Source organism: Podarcis bocagei (assembly GCF_964188305.1).
Source record: "Podarcis bocagei genome assembly, chromosome: 6".
Classification (NCBI taxonomy): Eukaryota; Metazoa; Chordata; class Lepidosauria; order Squamata; family Lacertidae; genus Podarcis; species Podarcis bocagei.
The window spans coordinates 22,948,807-22,972,869 of NC_138130.1; the positions used below are offsets into that span (position 1 = coordinate 22,948,807).

The window sequence follows — 24,063 nt, forward strand, 5'->3', positions numbered from 1 at the left end:
TTTATTTTTGAAAATAGATTTTATTATTGGCATCAATCTTGAACCTTATTGCACTGTTCTGTAACTGTGTGGTGACACACACACTTGATTCCACAAATGTTTATCAAACGTTCAGAATTATTTGTCTTGGCTGCAGCCTTTCTGTTCAGATTTGGCCTAGGCTACAATCCAATAGAGTTACAGTAGATGCACTTTGAGTCAAGTGTGCTTGTGCTGGATTGTGGCCCTAGAAATCAGAATCCGTGCCTTTGTAATTTCACTAATTGTTCAGCTAGGCCAGAGGTAGGCAACCTAAGGTCTGGGGGCCAGAAGTGGCCCAATCACCTTCTCAATCCAGCTTGCGGACGGTCTGGGAATCAGCGTGTTTTTACATGAGTAGAATGTGTCCTTTTATTTAAAATGCATCTCTGGGTTATGAACTGGCATAGGAATTCATTCATATTTCCCCCCAAAATATAGTCCGGCCCACCACTTGGTCTGAGGGATGGTGGACCAGCCCATGGCTGAAAAAGGTTGCTGACCCCTGAGCTAGGCAGTCCCAAAACATGTCATGCACAAATAGACTTTAGGACCACAATGCAGAGCATATGGCCAAAACTTTACACACAAGCAGTGGTTCTTTTTAAAACAAACAGTTCACTGTCCCTTCACGTGCCAAGCTTTTAAAAGTGCTTCATCCCAGTGGGTATGTGGAGGTAGTCACAAGGTTCTTTAGGTTGTTAGGATATTGCAAAATACTTAGGAGGTGTCATCTCTGCTTTTGCTTTTTCTAAATTACCAGGCACAGTGCAAGTCCCATTTTTAAGCCCTATTGAGGCATTCAGTGTCTATTTGTAATCAGGATTCTAAACAACACAAGGAGCCTAAGTACAGGAGGCAGCCCACTTCAGCACTTGATTCTTCAACTCATGGAGGGATGAAAAAAAGCAGATGAGGATGTGCCAGAAGGATTAGGGCTTGGCAGTGTGCCCCTGCTGTTCCTCACATGACTGTGATTGCGCATAGACACTGAATACTCACGTATAGATAAATGTCAGACACATTTGTGTGTCTGCACAGATGATAACTGGAAACAACTGTAGTTACAGTTAAGCAACCTTTTAAAAAAACATTTCAATGGAATTTAATGTGTGTTAGTAGTTCTTGTTTACAGAACCTTTGTGAAAATACATTACCGTATTTTTCGCCCTATAGGACGCACTTTTCCCCCTCCAAAAATGAAGGGGAAATCTGGGTGCGTCCTATGGGGCGAATGCAGGCTTTTGCTGAAGCTTGGAGAGCGAGAGGGGTCGGTGCGCACCGACCCCTCTCGCTCTCCAGGCTTCAGGAAGACATCCGCAGCCTAGGCAGCCCTGTGGGAGGTCCCGCAGGGCTGTCTAGGCTGCAGATAGCAGCCTGCCGCCCAGCGCGTGGGGCGCCCTGAAGCAGAGCGCCCCCCCGCGCCCGGCAGACATCTGCAGCGTGGGGAGCCTTGCAGGACTTCCCTGCAGGGGTCCCCACGCTGCGGATAGCAGCCTGCCGCCCAGTGCGTGGGGCGCCCTGAAGCAGAGCGCCCCCCGCGCCCGGCAGACATCCGCAGCGTGGGGAGCCTTGCAGGAGTTCCCCGCAAAGCTCCCCACGCTGTGGATAGCAGCCTGCCGTCCAGCGCGTGGGGCGCCCTGAAGCAGAGCGCCCCCCCGCGCCCGGCAGACACCTGCAGCGTGGGGACCCTTGCAGGAGTTCCCCGCAGGGCTCCCCACGCTGCGGATAGCAGCCTGCCGCCCGGCGGGCAGGGTGCCCTGAAACAGAGCGCCCCTCGCACCGGGCAGACATCCGCAGCGTGTTGGAGCCCTGCAGGAGTTCCCCGCAGGGCTCCCCACGCTGCGGATAGCAGCCTGCCGCCCGGCGGGCAGGGTGCCCTGAAACAGAGCGCCCCTCGCACCGGGCAGACATCCGCAGTGTGGGGAACCATGCAGGAGTTCCCCGCAAAGCTCCCCACACTGCGGATAGCAGCCTGCCGCCCAGCGTGAGGGGCGCCCTGAAGCAGAGCGCCCCCCGCACCAGGCAGACATCCGCAGCGTGTTGGAGCCCTGCAGGAGTTCCCCACAGGGCTCCCCACGCTGCGGATAGCAGCCTGCTGCCCGGCGGGCGGGGCGCCCTGATGCAGAGCGCCCCTCGCGCCGGGCAGACATGGGCCAGCCCCACAAGCTCGGGGGACAGCAGGGAGGCGCAGCACCGCCATCCCACTGTTCCTCGACCTGGTTCGGTTTCCCCGACCTGCTTTGGGGGGGGGGAATAAAGGAAAAATTTTTCCCCTTTATTTCCCCCCCAAAAAACTAGGTGCGTCCTATGGGACGAAAAATATGGTAATTGGTACAAAACAGTTCCTGGTAGGCAATTTATAAGTGGCCTGGGTTTGTTTTTGTCTAGTGCATGTATTAGGGCTGGGTGATACCAGCTTTTCAACATTGTGGTGTATCGCCAGTAAAACCTCGTGGTTTGGTGATATACCGTGATGCTGAAAAAACAAGCTGCATTGGTCTCTGCCCACGAGGCACCGGCTGAAACCACCCCAGCTCTCACCATGAGAGCTGAGACGGTTTCACCCAGGCGCTTGTGGGCTCAGCTGGGAATCAGGAAGGCTCCCCCTCCCCAACCGAGACAGCCCCGGTGCGAGCAGGCAGAGCGTTGGGGCTCCTTTAACTGCTTGCTGTGGGGAGCAGCACCCGCACTCCCCTCAGCTGCACAGTTTCATGGAGCCAGCTGGGTGCTCCTTGAACTGCTTGGCTGAGGCAAGGGCAACCGCAGTCCAGCAGTTTAAAGATGCAGAGAGAAGAACAAGCTGCACCAGCGCCTCACTGATACTGCTTGTTTCTCCCTCTGTGCTGTATGAGGGCAGAGTTTGGATGGTGGCTTCACTCAGCGGTATATCGCTGGTGAAACCACCTCCGCTCCTGAGTCTCTCTTCTAGCAGCACCCGCTGGAGGAAGGCACTCTTGACTCCCTCCAGCAAACAGACTCGGTGGTGGTCTGCTCCTCATACTGGTCCTGGGTAATATATCACCCAGGCCTAGTGTGTATTTGAATTTTAAAGCTCATTTCTACAGAAATGGTTATATGACATTTACAGTTGGGGGTGGGGGGACCAACCAAACCTCTTGTGCTCCAAAATGCATAGTTTGTAGATTTACTTTGGCACAAGCACCAAAGGTGATTGACAATAAAAATGCTAAACAACTGCATCAATGGAAAGCAACAAACAAAACCAGCATCAAGCACAGCACTATTTTAAAATAGTGTATAAATTGTCTGATATTCACCTTTAAAATCACCTTTAAAAAATCCAGATGTTAAAACACACACAGAAAAACAAACTTCTTTAGTGTTTTGGATAGAATGGAAGCACAATTAAAAACTTGGGCAATGTGTTTGATTATGTTCCAGGACATGCTTTTTAGATTTTTGTTTCATGTTTTATAAGGTCTTTAAAATGGAAATCTACCACTTATTTTCTTTGCACAGCCAAGTGCAATTAAAAAAAGATTCTTGGCCTTGTTTTCAGAATCAAATTGATTTTTTCTTCCTTTGCGCTGCAGGTGAAAGCTGTACATTGCAAAGCTGGTGAAACTGTCGGGGAAGGAGATGAGCTTGTGGAACTGGAATGAAACTATTTATTTCATATGTTGCCACAATTGACTAGCACCTTCTATGTTCCTCCACAAATTCAAATGAACATTAAGGTAGCAAGCAAATTATGTAAACTAAAACGATGCTATGGTATTTTTTAAAACTATATTAAACAAGAGGCAAGGGTCCATATGGTTTACCTTGCTGAGACTGAACTTAAAATTGCCTCTGGATCTCATATCACTCCTTTTATAAATACCTGTACATAAGGGATTTGTAATTCTCTTCTGCAGTTCTACTGCTATCAAACAAATTAATAAAAGCATTTTTGCATATAAACTGTGTCATTTAAAGCCTTCACAACTTTGGTACTTTAACCTAAAACTGGGTCTCCACATGTAACAACAGAAATAATTTCGTACTAACTCCCCTACCTGTGTACCAGTTTTATAAAAAATAAGCAAAGGGTGAGTTTTAATTGGTCAGTAGGCATAGGGAACCTCTATCTTATGGGCTAAACTAAACCTGACAATGATCCTGACATCATATATGACCTCAGGTGTGGGGCAGGAAAAGATATGACTGCAAAGCAGCAAGCAGGAGTCTTAAGTAAGTTCCCAGTTCTTCCTTGGAAAGTGACATTTGTATTCAGTACCTTTTAAATCCGGTGTCAAATGCAAGCCCCATGGGGATTGGTTTTACTCAGGAGCCTCTAACTGGGAACTCCTGAGTGCAGCTGCTCCCTACTGAAAGTAGGGCTGAAAGCTCATCATGAGAACAAACAGACCCTAGCCTGATCCTGTTCATCACCCCACACCAGGTACATGCACTGTCATAACTCTTGTGACTGTAGTGGTGTCCTACACAGCAAGTCCTGACATCTAGATTTAATTTATTATAATAATGACAAATGTTTTAAGTAAATCATACTAAGCGGTTTTTTAAGTAATACAAATGTACACAATTTTAAAAATATCTACTACAAATTTTCTCATTATTTACAGTCAAAGATTAATAAACTGAATTTTGTCAAAATTTATACCACTATCACTCTACAATTAAAACAATCTGCCATCACCTTATTTTTACTTGGAAGCCTAACAAAAGCAAAAGAATGAATAGACTGTATAAGAGAGAAAGCTGGAACAAAGACATGAACTTAAGTGAGCAATTGTATGTGTACAACCTTAAATAGTAGGATAATTAATACAATCGTAGGAGTAGCATTGTGTGTCTAATTAATATCAGGAACTGCTCTGCCCTTCAGTTGTACAGCAAGGTCACATTGGGTACTTAAGGAATATAACCAACCTTAAAAACTGCTTTCTTGCAGTTTTCTTGAGAATCTGCCTTCTTCCCTGCTGGCATATTTCAAAATTCTGAGCTATAAATGAGAAGAGGTTGTTGATTCTGTTCAGTAGTCTGTGGTCATTTATGGAGCTGAAACAAGCAGGAGGAGAATGTAAATATACTAAAACCTAACAAATAGAACTCCTGCCAACCTAGCAGTTTGAAAGCATGTCAAAGTGCAAGTAGATAAATAGGTACCGCTCTGGCGGGAAGGTAAACGGCGTTTCCGTGTGCTGCTCTGGTTCGCCAGAAGCGGCTTAGTCATGCTGGCCACATGACCCGGAAGCTGTACGCCGGCTCCCTCGGCCAGTAAAACGAGATGAGCACCGCAACCCCAGAGTCGGTCATGACTGGACCTAATGGTCAGGGGTCCCTTTACTTTTTTTAGGAACAGAAACTATTATGTCCAGAAAGGTGGACAAATAAATGAAGAAGCAGAGGACTCCACATCACTTGGACTTCACTTTGTGAGTCAATATTCTTAGTTCCTTCCAATTCCTGAACCATAACTTTCTCTGGAGCTCTTAAGCCCCATTTGACAAATCTGGCTCCTAGCAGCACTATGATGTCAACTCATTTCAGTTCATGGATTTCGTAGTCATGCTAGTGATATACTGCCTGCAGGATCAGAGCTAACATGCCTCTAATATCACTTGCTGGGAACAGCAGCAGGAGCAGTACATGGCCTTTCTGATCTGCTTGTAGGTCTCACATAGGCATCTGGCTCGCCCGTGTGAGAAAAAGGATGCTGGCCCAAGTAGGCCTTTTGTCTCATCCAGCAGGGCTGTTCTTAAGTTTTTAACTTGTTGTTCCAGAGCAATGCCACTCCAGAACAATGCCGCATATCATGAGAGCCTGATGCTCTCTTCATTTTTGCCCTCCATGCCCACTTAGAGCACCTGAAAGCCAGAGGACTGGACTTTGAGGGCATCAGGAAAGAGAATTCCCTTAGCGAACTCATTTGTCTCACAGTTCTTGATTAATGGATCTCTTACAAGGGCCATTTCCTTGCTTATGTGAAGGTTGTATAGTAATACAAAAAGTTTGTTTTAAGCTGGAGGCTCTTTATCCCCCGATACATTGCTAGAAATACTGCAGTATTTTATCTTTGCTTTGCAAAACAGTATTCCCCCCTCCACCTCTTGATCAAGTTTTAAAAAGAGAACTACAGAATTAAAGACACACCATCCATGCATCTTGCATGACTAGGCAAGTTTAGTCTGAAAACCTGACTAGACCCCAAAATATCGGCTTGAAGGAAATTATATTATGGTCCGAAACATTAGTGCTTACTTTCTGTAAAAATGCTAGAGATTTTACTCAACTTCTTGATAATATGTCCATAACAGCTTTTACCTTCCAGTTTCAATCTCTGCTTTCCCTTAGTACATATGGAAGCCCGTGTTTCCCAAAGGAATCATAGTTGTCATAGTAAGGGAGATGTATCCATTCTGGCTGGTAAGTGGTGGTGCTATACACATAGCATTCCAGGATGCTGTTAACAGCTGGCGTCCCTTCAGGTGGACTACTTTCATCTTCCTGCTCAACTACTTCAATTCTCACTGGGGTTCGCTGATACATGTCTGGACAACTTTCAAACTCATCAAGGAATTGCAACATCTGGTCATTGACAGCATAAATCTCTCCAGTGACACGGTGTCCCGTTCCTGGGATATTCAGCAAATAAGGAACGTTGTATTTCCCAGCAATCACTAGGGGGTATTTCTCTACTGTGAGCCCCCTGCCCTGGAATCTGGCTGTCCCATTAGCACCATTTATCATGTATGGGTAGTTGGGCTGGCCTTTCTTAAGGGTCCCGTAGACAAAGACACGAACCATTCCTCTGACGAAAGGAACTGAAATAAACAAAAATAAGCCTTGATATATTATCGCACTTTGCGTAAACATTGTTCCTTAAAAGCTTGTTATTACAGCAATATTTAGCAAATACGGTTGCTTTAAAACAATCCAAGGAATACAAGCTGGCTATTTTTCTAACTCCAGTTATAATTTACAATACAAGTGTCAAAAGGAAGAAAGCAAAGATCATAGCAAAAATAAGAAACAGTTGCTTGTTGTTTGACAGCAAGCACTCCAGTTATCAGTTCACACTTTCCAATAGTGTATGCGGTCACAAGATTCGTTATGAACAGGGCCATCTAATCTAAGCAACCATTTTCAGGATCCCATTGTTTTCAGCATGTATGTACAACCCAACTCTTTCTGCAAGTGAGCATGTATGTGGTTGGTTTGGTTACTGTATATGAATTCCAGTTGACATACCAAAAGTTATGACAGGCCTTCATGTACATGATGTAGCCATTATGTACAGTACCTGCCCTGCAATCTGTGTATTAAATATGTCTCAGAAGCAATCTATTTAAAAAAAAAAAGTCATTTTTTAAATAAAGTCTATGAATGATCAATAATTCTAAAACACAATTATTATAATCCCTGTGAATGCAAAGGTGGTATGTTATTTTAACAATGCTACCTTCTTGGGTCCAACAGATATTAAAACAAATTCACAGGAGGGATGTGTGCAAGTTTGGAATATTCACCAAAATACTGGACCAGCTCTGGAAATCCATAAGCCACCAAAGGATTGTGTGTGAAAAACACCACCACTTTTGAAAGTAGAGAAAAGGATACGAAGTCAGTGTCACTTAAATATCGCTCCCAAAAAACCCTCCCCCCCATTGGGGTTAGTGCATTCAATTCTTATTATTTCCATTTATAGACCACTTACAGTCTGAAAGAGACAGACACATCCCTTTTCATTGCTCTTAGTTCCAAGGTATAGCAAGGAGTAGAACAGGCTCCACAATGCCACCCAGGACACTCGGGGGCGACAGTGTCAAGAGCTCTACACACACTCTGGGAGGGCCAACCTTTAGTCAATTCCAACCTTCAGGTCAGGGGGACTGGGCTGATGCAAGAGGTTGTAAAATGCCTCATTTCAAGGGCAGCCATGTTCTCGGCTCTTGGTCAGACAAGCCCCTAATTCTTATTCCAGCTTTAAAGCAGAGGTTGAATTTCAGCTTCCTCAAAAGTCAAATTTGCAAGGCTTACACAATGGTCACTGCTCATATCCTGCCAAAGACATAGTCTTCATTGCATTACACCATTTCCAAAAATGTTTGATGTTTCTCACCAGGAGATGTCTGTCACAGATTGTGACACTAGCTTTTGGCATGAGTGTGGCGCTAGTGTTTTGCAATACACCTGGCTGACTAGTTTGATGTTCTATTTTGGGAACAGTTTTCCCAGTGTAGGGCAAAAGAGCCTCCAATTTACTAAAGTAATGAAAAGGTTTCCATTTTATTCCTTGGCTACTGTTCAAAGTATTCTGCCTCCCAGATGAACCTTTCTCCCTCCCTTCATGATGTTTCTGTCCAACTAAAGCCCAGAACATCTGATGCTTCCCCAAATTTTGCTATCAGTCATGAACTGCTAGGAGAGACAGTCTCTCCCCCCCCCCAACACAGCAGTTTGGTCTTTAATTGCCAGATGCAGAAAATCTTCAGAAGGTGAGCAGGACACCTGGCCCTCACTTTACACAGAGGGTCATTATGAGGCATATTCCATTTTTCCCTATTCTTTCATACCAGTTCATTTATTTATTGAGGGAGGATGTAGTGCATATTTTTCTGAATAAAAAGCAGAGCAACATTTCATTATTGTGGTTCAAGAGGTTTACTTTCAGAGAATGTTAAGATTAAGAGAGCCAGGGTGATAGAATAGAGAAGAGTGTGTGCTTCCAGTCTAGTCATTTCATGTGGAATGGCCATGCTCCATTCGCTCCCTAATTACAAGGCATTCACAAAATACTATCTGAGAAGACATCCAATTATTGTGTTCCTGTATTTCCCCTGCAATTTTTCTGTCTTCTTGGACAGTCTTTTCTCATGCCCACTCCCTCAAATTTCAGAAGAACAGAAGGGTTGCTCAGCCTCCCCCCCCCCCCCCGTGCAGATGTCTTTAGCACTATTCTTGTTAAATGGGTGTGGCTTTGATGTGGGCCATGACCTATCAGGAAAGTGAACCTATCGCCACTTAGCACATATTAGAACATTTGTGATGGGTGTCACTTAATGACCCAATTTGGGTGCCCCCCCTCAGTCAGTTGAGGAAAAGCATGATTATAACACCATAATGCTATCATGCTTTAATTATGGTGTTGTAACATCATAAATATCTCACTTTTACATAATAAAAAACTGGGAAATTATTTTAGCCGTAATTAAAAGCTCAATTTAAAAAGTTAGAATGGGCTCATAAAACAGTAACTCCCACAAGAGTTAGCAGTAAATATGAGCTGAGCGGCACGTGGCGCAACCCACAGCAATGATGTCACACGCACTGGCGTGGATACAGCATAGATGTAGAAACAAAAAAGTGCACTACTCCCAACAGTGTGCAAAGTCAATTAAAATTCAATTCAAACATTACAAACAGAAGACATGGCTAGCACAAGGAGCTCTGTCTGGAAGCAACCTAAGACTAAAAAAAATAAGATGGCTTTTCCAAAGGTACGTCCTGATTTCCTTACCTTTTTAAGATTTCTCAGATAGTGTCTACAAGCATGTAGACAGGGGTGATCCAGTAGGCATTATATACTTGTGAAACCTGCATACCCTCCAACATTTCCCCAATGAAAATAGAGATGTCCTATTTCTTCATAATAATCATAATCCAACATATATACAAAAAAAATTAAAAATCCCTATATAGGGCTGTCTTCAGATGTCTTCTAAAGGTTGTATAATTACCGTATTTTTCGCACTATAGGACGCACTTTTTCCCCTCCAAAAATGAAGGGGAAATGTGTGTGCGTCCTATGGTGCGAATGCAGGCTTTCGCTGAAGCCTGGAGAGCGAGAGGGGTCGGTGCGCACCGACCCCTCTCGCTCTCCAGGCTTCAGGAGAGCCCCACCGCCAGCCCCACAAGCTCGGGGGACTGTCCCCCGACTTGGTTAGAAGGCTGGCGGGGGGGAGCCTGCTCCTCCCCCTCGCCAGCCCCGCAAACTCGGGAGACAGCGGCAGGGGCGCAGCGCGCCTTTGCCGCTGTCCCCCGACTTGTCTAGAAGGCTGGCGGGGGGAGAAGCCTGCTCCTCCCCGTCGCCAGCCCCGCAAACTCGGGAGACAGCGGGAGAGGCGCAGCGCGCCTTTGCCGCTGTCCCCCGACTTGTCTAGAAGGCTGGCGGGGGGAGAAGCCTGCTCCTCCCCGTCGCCAGCCCCGCAAACTCGGGGGACAGCGGCAGGGGCGCAGCGCGCCTTTGCCGCTGTCCCCCGACTTGGTTAGAAGGCTGGGGGGGGAGCCTGGTTTTGCGGGAGGCGGGGGAATCCCCCGCCTCCCAGGAAAGCCAGGAGAAGCCGTGCAGCCCTTTTAAAAGGCGCGTGGCTTCTGCCGGTTTTGCGGGAGGCGGGGGAATCCCCCCGCCTCCCAGGAAAGCCAGGAGAAGCCGTGCAGCCCTTTTAAAAGGCGCGCGGCTTCTGCCGGTTTTGCGGGAGGTGGGGGAATCCCCCGCCTCCCAGGAAAGCCAGGAGAAGCCGTGATCTCTTTAAAGGGTTTGCACGGCTTCTGCGGGCTTTGGGGAGAGGTGAGGGAATCCCCCCACCTCCCAGTAAAGCCAGGAAAGCCCTGTGCAGCCCCTCCGCCAAGGAGAGGCTGCACGGGGCTAAAGGGGAAGCCAAAACAGCGAGCGGGATCCATCCCGCTCGCTGCCTTGGCTTGATCCATAGCTGCACGCAACCCCTCCGGCAGGGAGAGGTTGTGTGCAGCCTGTACGCTGCTCTTTGGGGCTGCGGGGGGGAAAAAGATTTTTTTTCTTGAATTCCCCCCCTAAAAACTGGGTGCGCCCTATGGTCCGGTGCGCCCTATGGTGCGAAAAATACGGTACTTATCTCCTTGGGTTGGGGTCACATAACTCCAGACCTTCCAACATTTATCTTATGGAAAGAGGGACATCCTAAGGAAAAGGAGGACACTCCAGGATCAAATCTGAAACCAGGACGGCTTCTGTAAATCTGGGACTGACCCTGGAAAATAAGGACACTTGGAGGGTCTGAACCTGCAGAGTCCCAGCAACTGCCTCTACCAGGGAGTACGTAGGCCTCACAAAAGCCTTTAACAATTCATTTCACAGGCATTTCACAAGCCATTCTCTTGACACACAATCTGGAAATTACCAGTGTAGCACCTACAAACATGACCCTAGCAGTCCTTGGTTCCATTCCCATCTCCCTAGTTGAGAGTCAGTGTGGACTCATGATCAGAGTTTTAGTCTATAGCTAGGGAGGCATATTCAAATTCTCCATTAGCTAACCAAGGGAATTTTGGGCCAGTCGCTGGCTCCACTGGCGGAGGAAGAGGAGTGCGGGGGGAGCGCACCGCTCCCCGCGGCGTGATCCCGGCAGGGTGCCATTGCGGCTGCCCCCCCCGCCTGCACTAGTAACCCTGCCCTGCCCCCCAGGACGTGCGCCAGCCCTGCCCCCACCTGCTCTCTGCCCCCCCCCCCACCGGTGCTAGAGCATGAAGCTATCCCCACTGGCTGGCTGTAGCCTAGCCTACTTCACAGGTTGTTGGGAGGATAACAAGGGGAAGAAGAGTACCATATATACTGCCTTCAGCTTCCTGGAGGAACAGAGATAGAAATAAAACACAGTAAAATAAGGTTGGCAGGGAAAATTTATCAGGCTCAGCTCCTCATACACTATGGAAATTGACAGCGTTTCTGTGAAACCCTCTACACACTCAAAAAGCACTGCTGAAAAATTCCCAGAGAAAATTAAGCTTACTGGGTCAAAGGGCTGCCTTTTAAAAAAATACATCCCCTTTGACCACCAGGACTTTGTTCTTATAGACCTCAGTGCTGTAGAAATGAATACTATTTTACGAAAACACAAGGCTCTTCTCTCAAAACCACGGTGCTGTCTTTCCAAAATGCCACCCTGTTTTGCCCTGATATTTCATCCACTTTCAGCATTGTATGTTTACCCTTCATGACATCAAATGGGTTAAGAGGCTACAGCTTGTTCTCCTACAAAGGAAAGAACATTAATATTGGGTTGCTCCAGTTCCTCTTTGGGAGGAAAAAAAAATCATTATCTTTCAGATTGTGTTTTGAATAACAAACACAGACCCTTTAGGAAGAAACTTGTCCCAGTGGGAATTGAGAGAGGATCAGAGTTAAGCACTGAAACATGCAATTAATTCCCATTAGGGGATTAGGGCACTCATGTTCACTTTGAATCAGAAAAAGTGAATTGTGAATTAAATTGTTCACAACCAAGAGGTTACTTGTCAGAGTTAATAAGTTAAAATATAGAAAGGGGAAATGAAAATGCACATTAAAATCTCCATAGTAAGTACAGCATCTGCCCACAAAAGATATGCTTCATTTACATTAAGCAATTTCTTTACTGTGCATATGAAGCTATACTTTTTGTGGGGGGAGGGATAAGTTTCTTAAAGGGAGAGTTTTCATGACTGAAATCAGAAATAGTTCCTCGCATCTGCAAAGGTTCTGCTAAACATTCAGTGCTCTTATTTTGTTATTTTGTTCTATGTCTTGGATTCTATTCTTATTTGTCTATTGTAGGTCAGTGTTAAAGTCTGTAGCAAAAGCATGGCAAAAATGGATTGGCATTCCTTCATATATACAGCAAACAAGTTCCACTTTGCACAGTAGCCCATCACCTTTGCCAACTTTATGTTAAATGTCAGCTTCATTGCCTGGTTCTTTGCCATAGCCTTTACAACCAGGCACCTAATGTGAAACGTTTTCCAATTTTTAATCAATTCCATCCATGCTGCAACTAATATGAAACATATCTAGGGCTTATGCAGGGTATTGTTGTTCTTTCCATCCCAAATATTTAGGAGCATCATCAATGGGCATAATGTCACCTCCTGTTTATTTATTTATTACACCCCTACAGGTCATATCACAGTAGGTCACTACTTTCAGACAATCTCACCACATATAGAGATGAGAACCTCTCTGACCATATTTTCTCCAGCAGTTACAACCAGTGTTAGAAACTTTTCATCAAATGGCACCTTAAACCCAGGTTAAAGTTGCCACAATTGAATGTCTAGACACTTTTTGCAGTGAAATCTGCTTTAATTTTTTGTTGCTGTTGTTGATACCAAACAACAAAGGGATCTAACAAAAAAACTGGTAAGTGCAATAACATCATAAAAACTAACACTCTTTTACACGTAAGGGAAAAAAGGTAAATGACCCCTGTACAATTAAGTCCAGTCAAAGGTGCCTATGGGGTGCGGCACTCATCTCGCTTCAGGTCGAGGGAGCTGGCATTTGTGCATAGATAGCTTTTCGGGTCATGCAGTCAGCATAACTAAACCGCTTCTGGCACAACGGGACACTGTGACGAGTGCCAGAGCACATAGAAACACTGTTTATCTTCCCGCCGCAGCACCTATTTATCTACTTGCACAGGAATGCTTTCGAACTGCTAGGTTGGCAAGAGCTGGGACAAAGCAATGGAAGCTCATCCTGTTGCGTGGATTCGGACCGCCGACCTTTCAATCAGCAAGTTTAGACCACAGCACCACCCATGTCCCACTTTTACACGTACCCTGTGTCCACACCCAGATTGTCAGTTTATCGCACCCCAACCCCCTTTTAACATTCACTTCTTCCTCCTAGAACATCTTCCCTCTCTATTCCTAGATCATTATTACTTTTGGAGCTGCTGGCACATCCATCCAACCAAAAACCTACTGCATGGCCATGGGATGGACGGCAGTTCAGAGACCCACTGGTGATCCCCAACCCAGTTCGAGAATAGCTGTGCAGGGAACATAAAAACTTGCTAACTGTTTTGTGCTATTTTAGGTGGTCCTAACAACAGAGCCTAGGGCTTGCCGATCAGAAGGTTGGCGGTTCAAATCCCTGCGACGAGGTGAGCTCCCGTTGCTCGGTCCCTGCTCCTGCCAACCTAGCAGTTCGAAAGCACGTCAAAGTGCAAGTAGATTAATAGGTACCGCTCTGGGGGGAAGGTAAACGGTGTTTCCGTGCGCTGCTCTGGTTCACCAGAAGCGGCTTAGTCATGCTGGCCACATGACCCGGAAGCTGTCTGCGGACAAACGCCAGCTCCCTTGGCCTATAGAGCGAGATGAGCACCACAACCCCAGAGTCATTCGCAACTGGACCTAACGGTCAGGGGTACCTTTACCTTAACAACATTGCAGCTGTTTGGATTTTTGCTAATGGCTATGCAAATATTTCATATGGTATTCAAAAGTAACAGACTGATTTCAAAAGAAATCAGACTAACCTTGAAACTTTCATTTTCTGCAGTCATTAGTATAAAACAACCCTTTCACCAGCATTCGAAGGTTATTTAGCCACCTTGTGGCAAAAATAAAGAATAGTATTTAATACTGAGTTTCATATGAGCTGTCAAAAAACGAAACAACTCTCCACCCCCCAACATCAGGCTTCATAATGGCTGAAATAAAATGTGCTTTTCCTTGTAATCAAAGATCGAAAGTTGATGTTCCAACACTTCACCAATTTCACCTAGAGAGAAATCAGGCTTTATAATGTACAATATCCTCCAGGACAAAACAACCTATTCAAAAAGATACTGTCATGAAATATTCATAGTGCAGTCATTAAAGATTAATATCCTGGGAAAATGAGTGAAATCTGTATGTCATCTCTTCAAGCGATTTCTTTTAACTACGACTGACAGCCTATCCAATTGTTGGTACAGCTGATTTGCTTAGGACTATATTTTAAAAAGGGGATGCAAAAAATGACAGAACGTAAAGGCATATTGTGCGACTTGAGAACACCCTTGGCCCTTGGGGATCCCCCAGCCAGGCCAACTGTACATTTCAGACTGTACATTTATTTTAACTAGATAGTTTAATCATTAATTTCTACTAGTGATTTCTTTTTGGAGGGGCTGGCTAAATATATATATATGTAATATGAGAGGTGGTATAGTACCCAAGACTGCACAGTGTGAAGACTGTTTCAGTCTAAACTGTCACAACCTCTTAGGCAGCTTTAAGCAAACCACTACCTTCAAACCCCACCTGCCACAATAAATGATAATAAAAGCTTATTACCTTACAGGGTTGTTGTTAAGATTTACCGTATTTTTCGCCCTATAGGACGCACCTTTTCCCCTCCAAAAATAAAGGGGAAATGTGTGTGCATCCTATGGGGTGAATGCAGGCTTTCGCTGAAGCCTGGAGAGTGAGAGCGGTCGGTGCGCACCAACCCCTCTCGCTCTCCAGGCTTCAGGAAGCTATCCGCAAGCCTTGGGAGCCCGCGGGAGTTCCCACCGGGCTCCTCCGGCTTGCGCAGAGCTGCCTGCACCCCGAAGCCCCGTCGCGCTGAGCTGTCGCGCCGGGGCTTCAGGTAGCTCTGCGCAAGCTGTGGGAGGGCTCCCCTGGCTTGCGCGGAGCTGCCTCTTATCCCAAAGCCCCGGTGTGCTGAGCAGTCACGCCGGGGCTTCAGGTAGCTCTGCGCAAGCCGCGGGAGTCCTCCCCCGGCTTGCGGAGAGCAGCCTGTTCCGGGGCTGGGGTCGGGGGAAGCTTGGGCTTCCCCCGCCCCAGCCTCGTGCCTGGGGAAAAATAAATAAATTTCCCCCCTTTATTCCCCCCCCAAAAAAAACCTAGGTGTGCCTTATGGGCCGGTGCGCCCTATGGGGCGAAAAATACGGTACATTTACAGAACTAGTGGGAGTGTAATCCTATGAACACATATTACCAAGTAAATGTAATGAAAAGTGGGATTTACACACACACACACACACACACACACACACACACACATAGGATTTTGTTTTAAAAACACTAATTTGAATGCACTTTACTTATTTTTCAGTTAGCAGAGGGCCAGCAGTATATGTGGAAGAGAATGTCTATATACAGTCCTGTACATGTGGCAGCGACTCATACACTGGAGAAAATAAATGGCTGCACTCCACTGGTGGCAGATCCCCGTGTCTTCAGAAAAGTAGGTTCTCTCTCTTTGTTCCAGTTTAGTATATTTATACTGTCCCACAGAGCTGAATATGACTGTAGCTCAGTGGCAGAACATCTGCTTTGCATGCGGAAGGTCCCAGGTACTATTCCTGGCATCTGGCAGGACTGGAAATATACTGTCTGAAACCCCGAAGAACCACTGCCAGCCAGTGTGGACAATACTGACCTGGATGGACCTGTGGTTTGCCTTGGTTTAAGGTAGATTACTGTGTTCTTATGTTCCTAACTTAAAGAGAGCCACTGACATACAAGCCAGCTCTCCATTGCCTAGCTCTGCCTTGGGTTTCCATTTTGTGGCCCTCATGTACAGTACACTTGCAGCGTATGTGCATTTAACTTGTACACATTCAGATTTATGTGCTTGGCATAAAATAAAAGGGGGTAGATGTCCGGGGGCGGGGTGGGACTTGCAAAAAGTTGCAGCCTTACTGTACACTAAAACACTGAGAAGTGGCTGATACAGATGAGCCAACAAAAGTGGAGTGCAAACCAAGAAAGTGTTTATATGTTGCAAAGACCCTTGTGGAGTGCGGTGTGGCTGTGGCACCCTCTACACAGCATCACACACCCCACAGGAGTTCTCACTCAGTAAGCCCAGACCACTCACTGTGCGGGGAGAGAAGATTTTGCCTTAATCTGTCCCCAAATGCAACTCCTTACTTGTCCTAGAGAAGTGAACAGCAACATTTGCTTAAGGGGAGAGGATCTACCCAGAGACATCCCTGGGGAGGACACTGAACCTGCCTCTGTCCGTCTAGTTAGCACCATCCTGAATTCTGTTCTAGAATACCAAGAACAGATATGGAGACTGGGCCAGGATTTTTGTTAGAGGATGGGGAGGCTTTTGTGGGGGGGCAGGCCCTCATATTTGTATTAATTTGTATTGTTTTGATTGATTGGGGGGACAGCTGCCCCCCCCCAGGCTACACCCATGGATGCCTTCATTTTGGCCTAGTCACATTAAATGTATCAAAAGGATAGTGTTACATTGTACTCAAAATCATTTGACAAATTATTCCAATTCATGTAGATCCTATGTGCATTATTCTGGTGGTTCCAGACATGTTAGAATTGAAAGGTTCGTACAGTACAATATAGCATCCTATTTTCCCTTGGCAAAAAAAAAAAGAGTCCTCGCTGTTGGCTCAGGGACCAGATATAGTTACACATTAATTCTTCAGAAGTTTCTGAAAACTGTAGGAAACAGGTGAAAAAACAAAATGTCTTGAACTTTAAACCTGAGCTTAGTCTGTTTGAATAAAGTGAGTTTTAAGGTCACTCTTCACTCAGTACTAACTTTCAAGGAGGACCCACATGCCAGAAGAGACTCCTGGGACTGCATCCTGTTGGTTCTTTGATGCTTTCATTTTGTAACTTGCTATTTTCTTTACAGGGCAGACAACGGGCTTCCTGCTTGGGCCGACCTCTCTCCAACCTCACCAAATACCTCAGAACCGTTTATGGCAAAACACCTTTCTTACATTAGCCAGGGAGGCACCAGTGGAAGCCACGGCCCCTTTGAAATCAAGAGGTTAGAGTCTCCTCTCAGCAGTCGTCCACTCCAAAACGATGAAGTTCTGGTTTGTGAAAACAAACAGCATTGCAACTACTGGGGTGATAACACCGGGCAATACCTATAAGACTGGCCTGAATTGTACTTAACAGACTAGTTAACAACCCCTACCCCTGCAACTGTCCAACATCAGATGGCTTATTTGATGCATTGAATCTGAAACAGGATCATTATTTACTTCATTTCTAGCTTGCCTTATGGGTCAAGGAACCCACAAGGAGCTAATAGTATCAAATCATTTCTGAAGACATGCATATCAATAACAGTAAGGTATATTTAAAATGTGATGTGTACAAAATCCTAAAGGCAACTTCATTACATCTCCACTATCCCTGAGACCCCATATTTGCACACAAAAATCCCATGCTATGTCCAGTCTTCCAAGAACCAGAAGTGAAATCTATTAGAACAGATACATGTTCCTCCCTAGCGTGCAACTCAAATATAGGGATTCTGTTGTAAAGAGGACCGTCTTTCTGAAGTTCAATTCACCACAAGATTTCTGTTAGTTTTATATCCACTAGTAAGGTCTTTAAATAATGTAATCTGGGTTAAATAAAATAATTTGGATTAGAGCACCTGCCTTTTGGGGGACTACCTCTCAAATCAATGTGAAACACTCTAATCTCTTTACAAATGAGAACATTATCTCAATACTACCAATGCATCATGTCTGAACATCAAGTACAGAGGTCTTTTCAGTGGCTACCTATCAGCTGTGAACTTCCTTGTAGTTCTCTAGACTCTATACTTCAGCAGTATTCTGATACCGTGACATACATTTCTGTTGAAACTAGCATTTGATAGCTGGCGGTTAACCTAGAGGAGAGCTTATTTTAAGCAACTATGTTTTATCTCTCTTTCAAAAAAGATGCATCTGCATCCAGATGCTGAGATAGAGAGTTGGAGAGGGACTCAGCAGAGCTTTAAACAGATAAGCCATGCACTCATGGCTGTGGAAGCAAATATAGTGTTGTTTGGATAAAGGGCCTTCATTCAAGAGTGTCTTCCTCTGGGCAAAATGCATTCACTGCTAAAGGGCATAGCAGTCATAGCCCTGCAAGATCTCCACAAATAATGTATTTTGCTTCATCGTTATGTTGTGTCCTGTCTCAGAACTACAGAAAAATTATCAAAACTCAAGTAATGTTTTAGGTTTCTTACTCTGTTTCATGGACTCTTCTATCACAAGCTCACTGCATCAATAATCCTGTTTACCAAGCCCAAAATACTGGACTTCGCTCAGTGGCAGCTTAAATCGGTTGCAACTCTAGGCTATTTCTTTACTTCCCAACATCCTCTGTTAGCTTAATAATTCTGAATCTCCCATATTTTCCCTTATCTTCATGTCTGGACCTAACAAGATGTTTTTAGCCCAATTTCATCTTTGAAACATAGTTCACATAAATAATGTAATGTTCAGTTAACATTCTACTTCTTCCATGGCTTCCCCATTATGTTTGGCCGACTGCAAGTCTTTGGGATACATGTCCGGCTTGCTCCCACCCACACCACATTTTTGTCCATTGCTTGCTGTGAGATGCGGGGGCAGGTCAAACCACAACTCCTAGGAAAATAAAATTATCTGTCCCATGGTTTTCCTCCCAAATGGATTAAGATGGTACAGTGCCATCTTATAAAACAGCTGCTCCCTATTATCACAACTTCTTATTATGACAGAGGGGTTAGTAACAATTAATTCATTATTAACTTTTGTTTAAATGTGGATGTTCAAGTTTATTTCTTTACAAAACCATATTTTATACTAATCTATTCCTGTATAGTTGAACTTTGTACCATAATCCAGTAGCTACCTTGCAGTACAGTATTTCATATTCTCAATACCACTAAGCAACTGCTTATGCTTGCTTGGAGATAGAAATTTAAGATTATCAAAGGTTTACTGTATATGCTTGTTTATATAGTTAGTGTCAAATGTAGAACAAACCGAATAAAAGCCTTTCTTTTTAATTCACTCACCCTTTGGGGTACAAGGGAATTGCATCTTACACAAGGGTTAGGTTCCAAGGTTTATGAAGTAGGCTTGTTTCAATTGTAAAAATTAACCACAATTTAGGATTCAGTTTACATACTAAGCTGTGGTTAATCTGAAAAGAACACTTCTGATGGTCTTCCTGTGTATGCCAAAGAGAAAGGACGTGTGCGTGTGCATAGAAGCCTGTGGTTCACTCTCAGAACACTAAACAATGGTTAGCATTACACCCAAATACAGCCTTTGTGAAGCATATCAGTGTCCAGCAACCATAAAAAGAAGTATGAAAAATTAAACAGACTAGCTACAGAATAAGGACAAGATATATAGCCAAACAGTTGAATAAGCTCTCAGTCACCAATGTAATCTTGTTAGACCTGTCAAGAGCACATACACTTATTAATATACAGTTGCAACAGCAATGTGATGGGTTGCTGCCAGAAAAATACTTCAATATCCAAGAATGGGGAAGAACCATAGCTCAGTATTACAGTAACTGCTTGCCAAGCAGAAGGCCACAGCTTCAATCCCCAGCATCTCCAAGTAGGACTAGGAAAAACTCCTATCTGAAACCCTGGAGAGCAGCTGCCACTAGTATATAGCAATACTGAGCTAGATGGACCAGTCTGACTGGACATGATACAAGTTCTCATGTTCCTAGCGACATGGCTATGCATGTCACACCCCTACGCCTTTAAGATAACCTTGCAGTTAGGTTAGTCACTTGCCAAGGACGAAACAGGTATTCCTGCTAGACAAGTTGCTTCCAGATGCTCAAGCTGCCCTGTGACATACAGGTATATAGACTCCATATAAACATACACACACAAAAATTGTCCTTCTCTGCAAGGAAATAATTCATTCACAGAAATTCTGTATTTAAAAAACTCAGGGAGTAATGGGTGCAAGAAGTTTGAAGTACTGCATAGGCTTCTGTGTGCAGTACACCCTTGATGATCCCCAAGGAATGCTAAGGGATTAGCAAGAGGCACATCAGAATTCTCTAAAAGATATAATACAGGCAAGGTCTTGAGATATGCAGTATTACAATTTGCAAGCCAATACATGCCTGAAACCAGATGTATTACCAATGTGGTGCCCTCCAGATGCTGCTGGACTGCAACTCCTATAGTCTCTGACCATCAGCCATGTTGTCTGGGGCTAGGAGCTGTAGGCCAACCATAGGCTTAGGATTTTTGTTAGGGGGGGCAGGCCTTTTGTTAGGGGAGGTAGAACCTCAGTTAGCTATGCATTTATATTGATTTTTATAGATTTAGGAGGACAGCTGCCTCTCCCTGCCCTGCCCCCCGGCTATGCTCTTGAGTCCAACAACACCTGGAGGGTACCACACGGCATTATCCTGCAAGTGGCAACACATCACACTCATTATTTAATTAGCTGTCCAGAGCACCCCACTGAGAATGTAGGTTCTGCACCACATATTAGAAAAGGCAAAAGGCCATCTTACTCCACAAATTGGTATCCAGTAACCAAAAGACCAAATACCAGATTCAGTAGTCTACCACACCTTGGTTTTAAGGTCTGTTAAAAGCTAAACAGAGGAAGAAGGCCCAACTAAAGGAGGATGATCAAATCCAAACCAGATACAAATATAAAATTTCTGCAATAAATACACAAACCATATAACACTGCTAGGATCAAAAACAAAAATCTATGGATGTGATTCCCAGGGGGAAAGAATTGCAATAATGAAAAAAAATTTTTTCAGACAACTTGAAACAATAAATTCAAGTAAATTCTGTTCCAACTGTAGTTGTGGCTGGCAGTTATACAAAAGACAAAAAACAGTTACTGTTGTGATATAAACCGATCAGGTTCACAGCTGAAAGTGCTTGCTTATGTTACAACTACCTGAGTTGATCTTGAAGTTTGTATTACAAGACTATTGCTGACAGATGGAGCCATAAATATTGTGCTTACTGCAAATGTTCAGTCACTACAACTCCCCAAACATTCCCCTCTACCCGTTTGTTGTCAAAATATAAAAATAAGACATTTTAGAAAATAACTCTGCATCCCTACCCACAACTTATTTGATTCTGAGCCATATTTTTCATTGTCTCTATAAGGGCTAATAACTTTTTAAAACAACATCATCTAGAATTAAACTTTGTACAATGTTATGATAGCTTTCTCCTGAAAATATATACAGTGGTACCTCGGGTTACAGATGCTTCAGGTTACAGACTCCTCTAACCCAGAAATAGTACCTCGGGTTAAGTACCTTGCTTCAAGATGAGAAGAGAAATAGTGTGGCGGCTGTGCGGGAGGCCCCATTAGCTAAAGTGGTACCTCAGGTTAAGAACAGTTTCAGGTTAAGAATGGACCTCCGGAACGAATTAAGTTCTTAACCCAAGGTACCACTGTAGCACTACAAGTCCCTTTGTGGTGTAGCGATGACAATTATGGCAAACTATCACAAGTCCTGCTGCCTTTTACGTTTTCGGCCTGACTAAAGTATAAGGTTGGGGAGGAACCTTCCCTTTTGGGTGGGGTGTGTGTGTGTTTGACATTCTGTTCAACGCTCAGTTAATGCTACTTGCTAAAAATCTAGCTAGTAAGGCACTTCATGGTCTCCTTAAACCAGGGGTCAGCAACTTTTCTCAGCCGTGGTCCCTCAGACCATGTGGTGGGCTGGACTATATTTTGGAAAAAATATGAACAAATTCCTATGCCCCACAAATAACCCAGAGATACATTTTAAATAAATACATAAATAAATTTTATTTAAAATACATTTTAAATAAAAGGACACATTCACGGCCTAGGACCCTCGTACCTACGGGACCGCCTCTCCCGGTATGCCCCACGGAGAGCCTCAAGGTCCATAAATAGCAACACCCTAAGGAAGTTAGAGTGGCTTCAACCAGAGCCAGGGCCTTTTCAACTCTGGCTCCGGCCTGGTGGAACGCTCTGCCTCATGAGACCAGGGCCCTGCAGGATCTGATTTCTTTCCGCAGGTCCTGTAAGACAGAGTTGTTCCGCCTGGCCTTTGGCTTGGAGCCAATTTGATTCCCTCCCTCTCTTTCTTTTTTCCTTTCCTTCTCCTCCTGCGATGAGGTTACATTTTAATATTTTAACGTTTCAATATTTTAATGTTGTTTTTAAGTTGTAATCATTCAACTTGTTTTTATTATTGCATGTAAGCCGCTCTGAGCCCGGCCTTGGCTGGGGAGGGCGGGGTATAAATAAAAATTATTATTATTCATGTAAAAACACGCTGATTCCCAGACTGTCTGCAGGCCGGATTGAGAAGGTGATTGGGCCGCATCTGGCCCCCAGGCCTTAGGTTGCCTACCCCTGCCTTGAACTTTCACCGGAGAAAATGAAGCACGTTTTAATTCCCCACCCCACCCCCGCCCAAACAAACACACCAATAAAAAAAAACCCTTGCAAATAATTCAGTGGTTTTATATATTCATAGTCAAAAGCCAAGGGACCTAAAGCAGCAGAAAGATAATATCATAGGAAATAGGAAATAAATACGTGTGTTAGTTGTAGCGCCCTTGCAGCAGTGAATAAGCGTGCAAAAAGAAGGCCTTGACACGCATCCAATTATATCGCGAATAACAGTTTTAACAGGAAACTGTGCATGCAAAGCACGTCGATATCGTAACTCGGGCGCTTCTAATGCAGTGGGACGTGTGCGGGTGTATCCGCATCTAAAACGATGGTCTCCTCTCTGCGCAGCTGCGAGCCGGTTGAGGCAAACAAGCGACTCTCTATCTTCTACAACCCTCGAGCGAATCCGACGCTCGCCCCACGACAGGTTCCGTGAGGCGCCAACCAATCCGGCTTGCCTCCTCCTCTCACGTGATTTCCCCCCCACCCGCGCGCCCCAGCTGGCGCGCGCTGATTTAAAAGCCAACGCCTGAAAGAAAACGGTTGACTAAAAGAGTTGGGGGGGGGGTGAGAGGAGAGAAACTGCGCGCGCCTTCCTTTCCTCTCCCGAACCCACCCACCCTCTCCAACATCACATGACCTCGCTTTTAACCAATAACCTTTTAAAATAACCTATAAGCGACCAGCCCGGGTCTCCCCTCGCGCTCGCATGTTTAAAAAAGGCGGCAAGCCCGTTTGAAGAAAGAAGCTCACCCGCCAGTTTGAACAGCCGTGTTTAGAGCCCGGGTCCTAGTGCGCTTGCCAATCACACAAACTTGCTCCGGCCGCTTCCGGAGTGCGCCGTTGCCCTTTAGAACCTGAGGGAGTGGGCGGGGCTGCTCGGCGTTCTCCACAGAGAGTTAGTTTAGAGTTGCCATTTCACGTGCTGAAGACGGGGTCGATGCTCATTCTGTGAGGGGGGGGCGGTCTTTGACTTTTTAAACCTTTATAAAACTGCAGCCACTATCACCCCAACATTTCACGAGGAGGAAAGGGAGCCGAAGCCGAGGGAGGATTGATTTACGACACTCCTATTTATGACAGTAGGAGCTGTCACCCCAAGTAGTCCCAATGAAGTCAACGGAGCTGAGACTGCGCCATCTAG

At 45.0% G+C, this 24,063-nt stretch overlaps 2 protein-coding genes across 17 annotated transcripts in view; one reads left to right on the forward strand and one right to left on the reverse strand.

The window, feature by feature from the left end:
• The window catches only part of PCCA (propionyl-CoA carboxylase subunit alpha), a 205,197-nt gene extending 201,252 nt beyond the window's left edge, over positions 1-3,945 (forward strand). The window contains exon 21 of the mRNA XM_081198401.1: positions 3,576-3,945. Within this exon, the coding sequence (XP_081054527.1) occupies positions 3,576-3,644 (69 nt within the window). The 3' untranslated portion in view covers positions 3,645-3,945. The remainder of the gene's footprint in view (positions 1-3,575) is intronic.
• Positions 1-23,801, reverse strand: part of GGACT (gamma-glutamylamine cyclotransferase) — a 58,752-nt gene extending 34,951 nt beyond the window's left edge. For 6 of the 16 annotated variants that reach the window (XR_014009212.1, XR_014009213.1, XR_014009214.1 and 3 more), the window contains exons 1-3: positions 23,673-23,801; positions 6,313-6,812; positions 4,918-5,046 (exon numbers count right to left, since the gene is read on the reverse strand). Coding sequence is in view for 4 of the 16 variants with exons in the window: in XM_081198685.1 (XP_081054811.1) it covers positions 6,322-6,795 (474 nt within the window). In the remaining 12 variants the exon portion in view is untranslated. Of the gene's footprint in view, positions 1,098-4,559; positions 5,047-6,312; positions 6,813-23,017; positions 23,428-23,672 lie in introns of those variants that run through there. The other 10 variants (XR_014009209.1, XR_014009210.1, XR_014009211.1 and 7 more) reach the window with 7 other exon arrangements.
• Positions 23,802-24,063: the final 262 nt, after the last annotated feature.